Consider the following 15,350-nt stretch of genomic DNA (forward strand, 5'->3'; position numbering starts at 1 on the left):
ACACATTCACGCACACACAACGGCAGAGGCGACCATGCAAGGTGCCGACCTGCTCATCGGGAGCAATTAGGGGCTAAGTGTCTCACTCAAGGACACTTCGACACGCTGCCAGGGAGGAGTGGGAGTTGAACCGGGAACCTCCAAGTTATCAGACAACTGCTCTACCTCCTGACCCACTGTCGCCATCATATACTTCATCATATACTTCTATACTGAGCAGTGATAGCAGACAGATGAATGCAGAATAGACATAGAAGGTTTATGTCAAACCGGACAGAGGGGGGACCCTCTGGGGGACCCCTCTTGTTATATAGGAGTCTTTCTCTAGTTCCCAGAGACAACCCCCAATGCCCCCCTGCCTTTTCCAAATTGTTGGTATTTACGATGGTTCCTTTACGACTCCACGCTTCTTTTACATGGAGCTTTGCTGCATCTGATCTTAAAGGAACATGTCGCCTGTTGCTGACAGGGTTGGCTCTTCTTTTCCACCTCTCTTGATCCTAATCCTCATAAACTGAAGGATGAATACAAGAGGTTTGTCCCATGGCCTCATATTTGTGTTCATCTGTGTTGTCTATCTATCTATCTATCTATCTATCTATCTATCTATCTATCTATCTATCTATCTATCTATCTATCTATCTATCTATCTATCTATCTATCTATCTATCTATCTATCTATCTATCTATCTATCTATCTATCTATCTATCTATCTATCTATCTATCTATCTATCTATCTATCCTGTATACGTGTGTGTCTGTCTGTCTGTCTGTCTCTCTGTCTGTCTGTCTGTCTGTCTGTCTGTCTGTCTGTCTGTCTGTCTGTCTGTCTGTCTGTCTGTCTGTCTGTCTGTCTCTCTGTATGTCTGTGTGTGTCTGTCTGTCTGTCTGTCTGTCTGTCTGTCTGTCTGTCTGTCTGTCTGTCTGTCTGTCTGTGTGTGTGTGTGTGTGTGTCTATTCTACATTTCTGAACTGGAAAGAGGATGATTTGTATGATAGGATGGGTCATGATGTTACATAAACCACCAGGTAACGCTGAGCGATGGGGGGGGGGGGGGGGGAATATCATATTGTGATTCTTCAGAATTGTAATACGATTCAGGATATTGGAGGGAATGGTATGTTTTTTGCGTTTTTATTTTCATTTGAATCAAAATAAGAAATAAAATTATGATTATGTGATTTTTGTTGCCATTTGTACGGATGGACAGTACTGGTTACTTGGTTAGCCTTCGGCTGACTAACACCTCTCTCAGAGTTTAAGCTAGGCTATCGGTACTGTCCGCTTCCATTCATTGTGCTAAGCTAGGCTAACGTGCAGCCGGATAGCTTTCTACTGAGCGCAGAGAGAGGAAATAGGTATCTATCTTCTTGTCTGACTCTGGAGAAGACGGTAAGCACATTTCACATAATGTTGGCGTGTTCCTTTAATTGTAGAGATGTAGAAAATGAAAGAAATGCAGGCTGTTGATTCTCTCTCTCTCTCTCTCTCTCTCTCTCTCTCTCTCCCTCTCTCAGATGATAGGCTCCATGTCGTGTCTTGGGCTGTGGATTCCCAGGGCCATCATGTTTACGGACATGTTCTCTGCCTGGTGAGTCTCCCTCTATCCCTCCGTCAGTCCTCTGGATCCTTCCTTCGCCCCCTCTCTAACCAACCAACTAACCATAACCTTAACTCTAACCATAACCTTAACCCTAACTTTCTATCTTAATGTTAAAAGGAACCATCATCATAGTATTGCTGTGTTTGTATCAGGGTGGGTGGTTTGGTCTAGTGGTGAGAGCACTCTTCCCCCACCACAAGTATTGTTAGGTTGACTCATGTTTGCACTGTTTTCTTTGGGATATTATGTACCTTTTGTCCTGTGGTTGAAATCGGTATTTATTTACGTTTCCTGATGAGACCGTGTTGCTCCTCCTCACCTTCCAGCCCTCGCTGTGCTGTTTCAGTCACGCAACCCTACAGTGAGAGTTCACAGAGCAGGAAAACCTACCCTTATGTCAGCAAAAACATGGAGAGAGAGATAGAGGGATAACACAGTCACAGCATTGTGCAGTGGATGGGAAAAGGTAAAGGGATACTGTAAACATTTTGAGAAGCCCATCTGATCCGTCATTCCCAACTGTCGGTCCAAACCAGCACACTGATAACAGCCAAGGGCTGAAACGTCTGTCCAAACCAGCACACTGATAACAGCCAAGGGCTGAAACGTCTGTCCAAACCAGCACACTGATAACAGCCAAGGGCTGAAATGGCTATCCAAACCAGCACACTGATAAGAGCAGAGGGCTGACACATCTGTCCAAACCAGCACACTGATAAGAGCAGAGGGCTGACACATCTGTCCAAACCAGCACACTGATCAGAGCCGAGGGCTGACACATCTGTCCAAACCAGCACACTGATAAGAGCCGAGGGCTGGAACGTCTTTGCGCACGTTTGTACGGCTACTCGCCTGATTAAACTACTTTGACCTCTAAAGCATCGGACGGCTCTCGTCTGTCGGCTCCGGGCTGCGTTTTCGCTGATCAACCAATACATTGTTGGAAAGTTGTACTTGCCGCCTTTCGATCGTCACGACACTCAACCTATTGCGTGATTCCATTCTCGAGTTACAAGACGAAACATCCGGTGAGTGTCCTTTGACAAGTCGTTCTGACGAGTGACCACGTCCAGTTGTGAGCGGTCCTGAACTGACTGATGGCTAAAATTATTGACCACCGTTGTAGCCAAGGAGTGCCTGCTCCGAAAGCGATCCCAGACGAGCACTGACAGTGGGGGAAGGTGACACAAGAAGACGAAGAAGCCCATCGCTTTAATGAGAGCCTCTGAATAAATGGATGGAGTGGATGTCCATTTTGGATAATCATGCCGAACTTTTACTGGTACACACATTACAAAAACCTTTGAAAAACATAAATCTTCTGTGGGATTTTTATAAACTTTGGACCTGTACTACATAAGACTTCAGGCTATGGAACCATTATGTTTTCCAGCTCCTACCTCTCCTACCTCTTAAAAACAGGCATCTGGCAACCAGTAAAAAGAAATGGGAGTACACAAAACTTTTACTTCAGTGTGTTACTCTGTTACTCTATTTCATTAGCACTCAAAGTGATCTTCCTTTATTGTGTAAGAAACTTCAGAATGTTACCTTTCAGGGCGGCTGGGTAGCGCAGCGGACTACGCGCTCGCCTACCACCGCAGATACTCTGGGATCTAATCCAGCTGTCGGCTGTACCTCCGGCTTGGTCAGTCGTCCCTACTAACACAATTGGCAGTGTTAGCGGGTGGGAAGCCGTGGGGTATGTCTCCTGGTCGTTGTAAACAGCGACTCCTACTGGTCGGTCGGGGCGCCTGTTCAGCAGGGAAAGGATCTGGGGGAGATAGTGTGATCCTCCCACGCGCTACACATTTACATTTACATTTAGTCATTTAGCTGACGCTTTTATCCAAAGCGACTTACAAGTTCTGTACGACAAGACAGCAAGAAGGGTACAACTCTATCAGCTGAGTAACAATGTTCATCAAGTGTTGCGTGTTACAGTGTAGGTTAGTTTATTAGGACAAGTGCATGACAGTAAGGTTAGTCAGGGTTAGATTTTTATTTTATTTTTTTCATTTCAGATAATGGTTGAAGAAGTGAGTCTTTAGTCGACGGCGAAAGATTGGACGGGATTCGGCTTTCCTAACTGGGATGGGTAGTTCATTCCACCATTGTGGGGCAAGGACTGAGAATAGGCGGCTTCTCTTTGATGACCCTCCGGGAGCTTGGATAGGAGTAGGTCTGAGGCGGCCAGAAGATACAGAGCGTAGGGGTCTTGAGGGTGTGTAGTTAGAGACCATTGACCGGAGGTAGGCGGGAGCGGTTCCCTTTGCCGCACAGTATGCTAGGTCGAGGGCCTTGAAGCGGATACGTGCAGCAATGGGGAGCCAGTGCAGGTCCCTTAGAAGTGGGGTGACATGGGCCGACTTCGGTAGGTTTGATATCAGGCGGGCCGCTGCGTTTTGAATGAGTTGAAGAGGCTTGGTGGCAGTGGCCGGGAGGCCAGCTAGCAGTGCGTTGCAGTAGTCGAGGCGGGAGATGACTGTTGATTGGACGAGGAGTTGGGTGGCTTCTTTTGTCAGGAAGGGGCGTATCCTTCTGACGTTGCTCAGGAGGAATCTGCAGGTTCTGGTTGTCGCTGCGATGTGAGCAGAGAAGTTCAACTGGTCGTCGAGGACAACACCAAGGTTCTTGGCGGTCGGGGACGCGGTCACAGCTGCATTCTCGACTGTGATGGAGAGGTCGGTCAGGGGGGAGGATTTGGCCGGCAGGTGGAGCAATTCTGTTTTGCTTAGGTTCAGTTTGAGGTGGTACACTCCCCCGGCGAGAGTCCTCGCTGTCAGTGGTACACTCCCCCGGTGAGAGTCCTCGCTGTCAGGTGAAAAGAAGCGGCTGGCTGACTCCACATGTATCGGAGGAAGACATGTGGTAGTCTTCTCCCTCCCCAGACCGACAGTAGGGGGCAAAAGCGCGCAACGACCAGGAAGGGAATTGGCATAACGACAAAATTGGGATGGGAGAAAAATACGGAAAAAAGCGGGGAGAAAAAGTAGATAAAAAAAAAGTTACCTTTCAAAAGAGACCAGACTTATGCATGTGCTATAAGTATAAAGTATAATAAATCGCAAATGACTTTGGGTATGCATTCGTCAAAAACAAAAAAGAAATAGCCCAATTTTTGCCCGATGCTTAAGAGATTAAATTCACTAGCATGGAGTCTTAACACTTTCTGCGCCAATAAACGTATATACTTTTTCGACTTTAATATTCTATACACTCTCCCGGACCTCTGTGTTATCATTGGAACTCATTCTGAGACTCCGAGAGTGCAATGCAGGCCGAATCCTGCTAGGTGGCAGTATCGCCTACCCTTTGAAACCTTATGTCACACTGTGTGTTACATTATATATGGTCTGGGCGGAGAATTTGGACCCAGGCAAGTGAAACGCTTCATCCAAGCACCTTGGAACGCGTTCAGCACACTTGATGCATATTTTTTTTCTTTCGGATAGGACTGGCAGAGGAAAGTTGGGAGAAGATTTGGGGAGGACATGCAGCATAGGTCCCTGGGCCGGATTCGAACCCCGGACACTGCGATTATAGTGCGAGCGCACTTAGGTGGTGCACCACCGTGGCGCCCCTCACTTTATGCATATTTTGTACCATTTCATGTCAGGGACCCGATGGACATCAATACTGGAAATCGCGATCAAACAATTGGAATATTCCTTTTGGGATACCTCCTAGTAAAGGTAAGGACCATATGACATCAATCCTACCACAACGTATGTAGTATTACAAATGTATGCCGTTGCTGACGATCAGAGCATCAAATGATGCATTCGTGATGAAACATAATACCTATTATATACCTTAGATTTGGAAATAGTAACATGCCCAGACGAGCAACGCGAACGACTTTAACAAAATTCACATAGCGCTCCATAACTCAGCTTTCATCACTCTGAAACTATACAATATTCACCACGGGATAACACGCGAACGTATACAGGAAAGAATGAACTCTTTTTTACATGTTGGACGAGAGATAGTGACTGTCAAATGAGCCATAGTATTGTCTCCATAGCTATAATATAGAATATAGATATAGCTCTGCAAACATCGTGACGCACAGTGAAAATGCCTATCTTTTAGCGTGGCCCATTGACTACAGGATGAGGATAGTAGCTGGCGCTGAATGAGTTAAAGGTGCTATAGATAACATTCAGCCACTAGATGTCACACTAGAGAACCAGCACGTCATTTATCCAATCAGGTGCGTTCCATGTGGGGGAATGGAAAGTAGATGCCTGCAACATGTAAACAACAACATTCATTTTCGACCTGCAATGTTTTTTTTTTAAATGATACATTCATGAATCAATCATTTGTTTGGGGGGTAAGCAATACTTTTATCCTCTCCTCCCCTCTGCTCTCATCTCCTCTCCATCTCATCTCCTCTCCTCTCCATCGCTCTACAGCTATTTTGCCATTGTGGTGTTTAAGTTTCTGATCCTGATGCTGGAGGAGGTGGGAGGCGATCAGGCTTTCCTCAAGCGAGCGGGTAAATACAGTCTGAGGATCAGCACGGGGCCCTGCTGCTGCTGCTGCCCCTGCCTGCCCAATGTGGCCATCACACGGTGAGACAACATGGAACAAGAATATATATCTTGTGTTTACATCACACAGTGAGACAACATGGAACAAGAATATATATCTTATGTGTTTACATCACACGGTGAGACAACATGGAACAAGAATATATATCTTGTGTTTACATCACACGGTGAGACAACATGGAACAAGAATATATATCTTGTGTTTACATCACACGGTGAGACAACATGGAACAAAAATATATATATATTGTGTTTACATCACACGGTGAGACAACATGGAACAAGAATATATATCTTGTGTTTACATCACACGGTGAGACAACATGGAACAAGAATATATATCTTATGTTTACATCACACGGTGAGACAACATGGAACAAGAATATATATCTTGTGTTTACATCACACGGTGAGACAACATGGAACAAAAATATATATATATTGTGTTTACATCACACGGTGAGACAACATGGAACAAGAATATATATCTTGTGTTTACATCACACGGTGAGACAACATGGAACAAGAATATATATCTTATGTTTACATCACACGGTGAGACAACATGGAACAAGAATATATATCTTGTGTTTACATCACACGGTGAGACAACATGGAACAAGAATATATATCTTGTGTTTACATCACATGGTGAGACAACATGGAACAAAAATATATATATATTGTGTTTACATCACACGGTGAGACAACATGGAACAAGAATATATATCTTATGTGTTTACATCACACGGTGAGACAACATGGAACAAGAATATATATCTTGTGTTTACATCACACGGTGAGACAACATGGAACAAGAATATATATCTTATGTCTACATCACACGGTGAGACAACATGGAACAAGAATATATATCTTGTGTTTACATCACATGGTAAGACAACATGGAACAAAAATATATATATATTGTGTTTACATCACACGGTGAGACAACATGGAACAAGAATATATATCTTGTGTTTACATCACATGGTAAGACAACATGGAACAAGAATATATATCTTGTGTTTACATCACACGGTAAGACAACATGGAACAAGAATATATATATCTTATGTTTACAGTAAACAAGTATGCTAGCGCTTTTTCATTCAACCTTTATTTAAACTCGAGGGACACTGAGGTCCCTCATTTACAGTGACGTTGAGTAAACAACTAAAAGAGATAGAATAACACAAAGATAAAAACAAGTAATCAGCATGATAAGATAAAGTTAAAAACAGGAAACAAGAAACATCAAAGCAGACTAAAAGCAATTGCAAAATGACCTACAATGGTTATTAATTAAAGATGTGAATTGTCCAAAGGTTGGAAGAGTATCAAACTTTAAAGTGCATTGGAGGTAGTTCAAAGAGTATGGAACACTAAAAGAGAAGGCAGTTTTTCCAAAATTAGAACAAGTTCGGGGAACCTTCAGCATGTAAAGTTATTTTGTTTTATCCAGTTGGTGCTCGGAAGAGTGTGTGGTTGTGGAGTGCGTGACGAATCCGGCTTTGCATCTTGGCCTACCGTGTTTATTGGAAAAAGTGAGCAAGTGAAATCAGGCAGGAATGAACAAACCAACCACTGAACCAACCCACCAACCCACAGAGCGCAGTGATTATAGAGATGCTCCCTGCTTGCAGATAATAAAGTGTCGGGACGCTGAGCTGAAGTCGGGTCTGCTTTTGTTTTGCTGTTGTCACTGTTGTTGCCTGGTTTAAAGATGCTGTAAGGGGTATTTCTTTGTTAAAATAAGTGTAAAGTAGTTCTACATTCCAACAGCCATCACTGATATAGAGTGTTTGGTCAGTAACACAGGTCTCCCAGTCCCTCCACTCTGCAGTAAACACAAAATACATGTTCTGGTATCCTGTTCCCACTTTATCCAATCAGAAGAGAGAACCCTTGATATTTTCACTTATTTCAAGAAATATTACCAAGCCAAATTTTCTTACTGCACTGGTAGATTATTTCACTAGTTTCAAGCACATTATTTGCTTAAGACTAGTTTTTAGTTTAAAGAATATGTTTTTGCAGTGTGGAGTTCTCTCTCCTGATTGGATAAAGTGGAAACGGGATACCAGAACATGTATTTTCTGTTTACTGCAGAGCAGGAGGGATTGGGAGACCCATGTTACTGACCAGATACTCTACATCAGTGATGGCTGTCAGAATGTAGAGAATAGATATTATTTTAACATGTAGACCGCTTATTTTAACAAACAAAAAATACAACTTACAGCACCTTTTAATAAGGAAGCCAGTGCAGACCAACAGTCAAACGCTGACTTTTATTTTCTTTTGATTTTAAAACCAGCAGACGAGTCAACAGCAAAAATACATGAACCTTTATCCACTCTCTCCTGCTGCTTTTACGACTCTACATTCATTCATTACAGCTCAATGAAAATATACAAGGTATATTATTTTCATCTACATTATTTCATGGTGCTGTAATTAACACACCACAAGGATTACTGTAAATGTCCCCGATGACATCACTGGTGGCCACTCATTTAGTCAAACAAAATTTCTCTCAATAACTGTCAAACGTGTGCAAAACTGTTTGGGGTTTTGTAGTGGAATGTAAGTTCAAGTTTCAAGTTCAAGTTTCTTTATTAGTTGTCATACAGAAATACAGAATACTTTGCATGAAATGCTTCTTTCTGTTTTGCTCCTGAGAGTGTGCTATAATAACAAGATAGTATAAAATAAGTATAATATAAGTATAAAATAGAAAAAAGAGGCAGTTGTTTGGGTGGCTGGAGTGAAATGACCATTCTGTTCTTCATATTATACATTAGTTTTGACGTATCATATCTGATCATATTTCATAACCATTAATAACTGTTTCAGATATACAGTGTTAACAAGGTCTGGGAGGTGAGTAAGAAGAAGGAGAAGAAACGGTCAAGATAAGACAGTGTCCTTAAAGGAACTAGTTCAGGAGAAGTGGGAGGGGGTGTGATCATTTGGGTGTCCAGCCTCTTTATGACTAACATTATGAGTTATGAGCTTGTTTTTATTGTAAGATCCTGTCTCCGTTTGACTCCGTTGATGAGAGACATTGACCTCAACAGTTTCTCAATGTGTGTGAGATTATGTGCAATATAAATCAGCATTCTTTTTTGGTGAAGTACCCCTTTAACATTCTCTGTTGTTTTCGATTGTCCGTTAAACAAATAGCAAACCAAACTGCGTCTGACATGTGACGTGGGATTCCCGCACGTTGGAGGCAGGATTTGTATCTCAGCTGACGTGATGCATAGCCAGTGAGAGCTGGGGTTATCTCTGGCCGTTTACCAGTAGTAGGGATGAGAGGAGATTAATGAATTACAAGGTTGAAAGGTCATAGTCCAACAGTAGCCAACCCTAACCCTAAGAATCCCCCCACCGGTTTTGGTTATAGGAGCCTACAACATAGAAAGAAAACGTAGAATTCTGTGTAATTTACCATATTACGGTGGCCATTTTGCTCTTACTGTATGTCATGTCAAGGTGGGAACAGGGTGGACATATTATCTGGTTTGATTTTAATTCATTGTCATCATACAGCACAAGTACAGTACAACGAAAATAAGTTTGGCATCCAACCAGAGTGCAAATGCATCAGTGCAACAATATACAATGTACAGGTGATTAAACTGCGTATAAAATATATAAATTAGTACTACTGAGTAGTACTAATCAGATGTATGTACATAGTTGTAGTATTAATATGTACAGTGATACAGGTATAAAGACACTATGGTAGTAACAAGTCATACTGACCAGCAGCATAACTAGTAAGAGTAGGTAAGGGATATGTACAGATACAGATATCAATCAATCAATCAATCAATCAATCAATCAATCAGATTTATTTATATAGCACATTTAACATGACACGTGTCAACCAAAGTGCTGTACAGAGGGTAGATACATAGATACATATAGACAACAAACATAACAAACACAGGAAAACAGGGCATGAGTCAGTGAACGGGAAAGGCTAGTATGTAGAAGTGGGTTTTGAGCCTAGATTTGAAGGCATCTATCGAGGGGGCAAGCCTAATGGAGGTGGGGATGCTGTTCCACAGTGCAGGGGCTGCGACAGCAAAGGATATAGTATCTACAGATATGTAAAAAGGATTATATGCAGGTATGTACAGACAGATGTGGATAGATATATACACGGTAAGAGTAAATAGATATTTACGGTAATACAGCGAAAGGAATCCCAACCTGAGCATGACATGAGAGCAAAACGGTCGACGTGTGACTACGGTCAATATCATTGATTCTATGTAGAAACGTGTCTGGTCATGTCTGGAGATTTGTACTTGTGTGCAGGTTGAATGAACCCCTGTTCATTCGGCAACAAGATGCAACAGACCCAGCACACCACCACCTACTCTGGGTAGATTAAAGTCCACTGGCCCTCCCCCTCTCTGTCTCTGTCTCTCTCTCTCTCTGTCTCTCTCTCTCTCGCTCCACGTCAAGGTTGAACAGTATCTGTTGGTGGCAGTCCCCCTCCCTCTGTCTCTCTGTCTGTCCCCCTCCCTCTGTCTCTCTGTCTGTCCCCCTCCCTCTGTCTCTCTGTCTGTCCCCCTCTCTCTGTCTGTCCCCCTCCCTCTGTCTCTCTGTCTGTCCCCCTCCCTCTGTCTCTCTGTCTGTCCCCCTCTCTCTGTCTGTCCCCCTCCCTCTGTCTCTCTGTCTGTCCCCCTCCCCCTCTCTCTGTCTGTCCCCCCTCCCTCTGTCTCTCTGCGTCTGTCCCCCCTCCCTCTGTCTCTCTGCGTCTGTCCCCCCTCCCTCTATCTCTCTGTGTCTGTCCCCCCTCCCTCTGTCTCTCTGTGTCTGTCCCCCTCCCTCTGTCTCTCTGTGTCTGTCCCCCTCCCTCTGTCTCTCTCTGTCTGTCCCCCCTCCCTCTGTCTCTCTGTCTGTCCCCCCTCCCTCTGTCTCTCTCTGTCTGTCCCCCCTCCTCTGTCTCTCTGTGTCTGTCCCCCCTCCCTCTGTCTCTCTGTGTCTGTCCCCCTCCCTCTGTCTCTCTCCCTCTGTCCCCCCTCCCTCTGTCTCTCTGTGTCTGTCCCCCCTCCCTCTGTCTCTCTCCCTCTGTCCCCCCTCCCTCTGTTTCTCTCCCTCTGTCTCTCTGTCTGTCCCCCTCCCTCTGTCTCTCTCTGTCTGTCCCCCCTCCCTCTGTCTCTCTCTGTCTGTCCCCCCTCCCTCTGTCTCTCTGTGTCTGTCCCCCCTCCTCTGTCTCTCTGTGTCTGTCCCCCCTCCCTCTGTCTCTCTGTGTCTGTCCCCCCTCCTCTGTCTCTCTGTGTCTGTCCCCCTCCCTCTGTCTCTCTGTGTCTGTCCCCCCTCCCTCTGTCTCTCTGTCTGTCCCCCCTCCCTCTGTCTCTGTGTCTGTCCCCCCTCCCTCTGTCTCTCTGCATCTGTCCCCCTCCCTCTGTCTCTCTGCGTCTGTCCCCCCTCCTCTGTCTCTCTGTGTCTGTCCCCCTCCCTCTGTCTCTCTCCCTCTGTCTCTCTCCCTCTGTCTCTCTGCGTCTGTCCCCCCTCCCTCTGTCTCTCTGCGTCTGTCCCCCCTCCCTCTGTCTCTCTCCCTCTGTCCCCCCTCCCTCTGTCTCTCTGTGTCTGTCCCCCCTCCTCTGTCTCTCTGTCTGTCCCCCCTCCCTCTGTCTCTCTGCGTCTGTCCCCCCTCCCTCTGTCTCTCTCTGTCTGTCCCCCCTCCCTCTGTCTCTCTGTCTGTCCCCCTCCCTCTGTCTCTCTGTCTGTCCCCCCTCCCTCTGTCTCTCTCTGTCTGTCCCCCCTCCCTCTGTCTCTGTGTCTGTCCCCCCTCCCTCTGTCTCTCTGTGTCTGTCCCCCCTCCCTCTGTCTCTCTGTCTGTCCCCCCTCCTCTGTCTCTCTGTGTCTGTCCCCCTCCCTCTGTCTCTCTGTGTCTGTCCCCCCTCCCTCTGTCTCTCTGTCTGTCCCCCCTCCTCTGTCTCTCTGTCTGTCCCCCCTCCCTCTGTCTCTCTGTCTGTCCCCCTCCCTCTGTCTCTCTGTGTCTGTCCCCCCTCCCTCTGTCTCTCTCTGTCTGTCCCCCCTCCCTCTGTCTCTCTGTCTGTCCCCCCTCCCTCTGTCTCTCTCTGTCTGTCCCCCCTCCCTCTGTCTCTCTGTGTCTGTCCCCCCTCCCTACGTCTCTCTGTCTGTCCCCCCTCCCTCTGTCTCTCTCTGTCTGTCCCCCTCCCTCTGTCTCTCTGTCTGTCCCCCCTCCCTCTGTCTCTCTGTCTGTCCCCCCTCCTCTGTCTCTCTGTCTGTCCCCCCTCCCTCTGTCTCTCTGCGTCTGTCGCCCCTCCCTCTGTGAACCCCTGGTCATGCAGCCCCTCTCTGGACCCCTCTGTGTTTCAAACAGACCCAGCACACCACCACCTACCCTGGGTAGAATAAAGTCCACCCCCCCCCCTCTCTCTCTCTCTCTCTCTCTCTCTCTCTCTCTCTCTCTCTCTCTCTCTCTCTCTCTCTCTCTCTCTCTCTCTCAATTCAATTCAAATGGGCTTTATTGACATCATATTACAGTAACAAAAAAAACAATAAAAACATAAGAAACACATTAGCCTAAGCACATTCTCAACATCTTCGTAATCTCACAAAAAAACACACACAAAGGCTCCAACCACAAATACAATACTAACTAAACTACCTAACTAAACTAATCGGTAACTCAACTGTATTTCACCATTCATAACAGCATCCTTCAACCTTTTCTTAAAAGTACAATTCCAGTATGCAGCAGCTCTATACATTACGGTTCTCTTAAGTGCATTTGTACTTGGTAGAGGTAGAGTAAAATGAAGACCCACAGCGTGTCTGGTGACATAGCCATGTCTAGTATTGGTGGGTTGTAGTTCTGACCACAAAGACTTAGGTTTACCAATTTTATAAATATTAAACAAAAATGTTACAAGGCTGCATGCCAGCCTCTGATCCACTCTAAGCCAAGACAGAGCGGCATGCATTCCCCCAACACTGCTCCTCACAGAGCAGCGGAGGGCGAGACGTGCCGCTCTGTTCTGAGCGAGCTGAAGTTTCTCCAGATCCCACTTTGAAGCGCTCGACCAAATTGTTGGGCAGTTGTCCAAGTGGGATAGGAGGACTAAAGCTTTTAACATTAGTTTAACTGTCTTCTCACTCAATAGATGAGCACACCTACTGATCATTGAAATACTCCTACTCATTTTAGCCACTATGTTATTAATGTGCCTTGATCAAGCAAGCTTTTCATCAATAATCACACCCAACAACTTGGCCTCTCTAACCTGCTCAATAGCTGCACCATTCAACACAATATTTAGTTCCTGATCCTGAGGTATGGGCAGGGTAATAGTAGAAAGACATACATATAGGCAATACGATTACATCTGAATTCAATATGAGAAAAATTATACAGTGTAAACAATATAATTAACTCTGAATATAAAAATATATTCATACCTCATTTGCACCCTACCCTAAGTTTTGTACCTCACCTCATTTCTGCATTGTACCTCACTGTTACTCATTTTACTCTGTATTGTATATTGTATATATGTATATTGACTTTACTTACTTTTTACTTACTTCTTAATAACTTTTTTTACTCACTTTCTTTTTACTGTATGTAGCACACTCTCAGGGGCTCATACAGAAACAAGCATTTCATCATGAAGTATTCTGTATTTTGTTGTGACTAATAACAAACAAACTTGAACTTGAATATGAGAAACAAGGTGCAGATGAGGGTCTGTACGCCCTATCGGTTATATTATACCTTCTAATAAATATAGGCAATAATACATTTAATCTGAATATATATATATATATATACTATGAGTAAGAGTAAAGGTTAAACAGTATACACAAGGTACCCAAACTTTGTAAGAAATGTATCACAATATAAAATATCACGCAGATGAGGGTCTGTATGCCCTATCGATTATATTATACATTACAATAAATATAGGCAATAAAGAACTTGAATCTGAATATATACTATGAGTAAAAGTAAACTGTACACACAAGGTGCATAGGCAGGTAAAACACTTATACAATGAGTCTGAGCTTGAAACACAAACATTTCACCTGCAATGCCCCTGTATTGTTGTGTATTTGACAAATAAAGAACTTGAACAACTGCAACAAGCGGCTGCTTGTCAGCCTGCAGAACACAAACAGATGTGATGGTTTGCCAGGCAGCGGTCCAGAGAGAGATGGAATAATCATATGATCAGATCTGCAGCACTTTCTGCACAAACAAACACAAGACTACAAGACGAGGCTTGACTGGAACATCTCGACACAAAAGCTGCAAGCTGCAAGCACGTGCGTGCGTGCATGTGTGCGTGCGTGTGTGCGTGCGTGTGTGCGTGCGTGCGTGTGTGTGTGTGTGTACTTATCATATGTACCAGGTTTTATGATGATTGATTGGACAACATGGTTGATGAGTTATGGGCCACTTTTAGTGCTAGGAAGGAGCACATCTTCTTTATTTATGGCGCCCTCTATTGGTTGATTAGAAATGGTCTAAATGTAACTGATTGATTGATTGATTGAAAACTTTATTAACAGATTGCAGAATGGGTACAATACAGTACATCTCAAAACAAACAACTGCTAAGAGGATGAAGACCAGAAAAAGTCTTTTGTCTTGTTTACATAAGGGTCTTCCATTTTCAATTGATCAAGACATTTATAACATACAAGACATACAAATATACGGTACTGTGTAAGAAAGAGAGAACATCATAAATAAAATGTCCGAAGGGGAAGAAACTGTACATTAGAGGGGGTTGGGCGGGGTGGGGGAGTGAGGCGACGGGATTTTGACTAACGTAACCTATCTCAAACCCACCCTCTTTTCTCGATCCTCGAATCACAACTGTTGCTTATGTTTAGACGTCCGTCCGAGGGAAGCAAGCGTCATGATTGGACGTTTAGACCCTCGTAGTATACAGCCATTTCTGCTCGAGTGTTCCAAGATTTTCTTATCGTCTATATAGTATACTACTATGCGCTACTATGCCTATACTACTGTAAACTACTAACAAGTTGGTTGCAGTCAACCAGCACCTGCTAACGGGTCGGACCCTTTAGCTCAGCTGGTCCGTGTGGCCACCTGTGGATCCTATGATCCCTGGTTCGAATCCACTGGGTAACATTGGTGACAGCGGTGGGATCTCACTG

At 44.5% G+C, this 15,350-nt stretch overlaps 1 protein-coding gene across 1 annotated transcript in view; it reads left to right on the plus strand.

Moving 5' to 3' along the window:
- slc51a (solute carrier family 51 member A) overlaps positions 1–15,350 on the plus strand; it is a 54,094-nt gene that overhangs the window by 23,123 nt on the left and 15,621 nt on the right. The window contains exons 3-4 of the mRNA XM_084326610.1: positions 1,520–1,593; positions 6,030–6,188. Of these exons, the coding sequence (XP_084182736.1) occupies positions 1,520–1,593; positions 6,030–6,188 (233 nt within the window). The remainder of the gene's footprint in view (positions 1–1,519; positions 1,594–6,029; positions 6,189–15,350) is intronic.

This window comes from Notolepis coatsorum, assembly GCF_963971535.1.
Source record: "Notolepis coatsorum genome assembly, chromosome: 12".
Classification (NCBI taxonomy): domain Eukaryota; kingdom Metazoa; phylum Chordata; class Actinopteri; order Aulopiformes; family Paralepididae; genus Notolepis; species Notolepis coatsorum.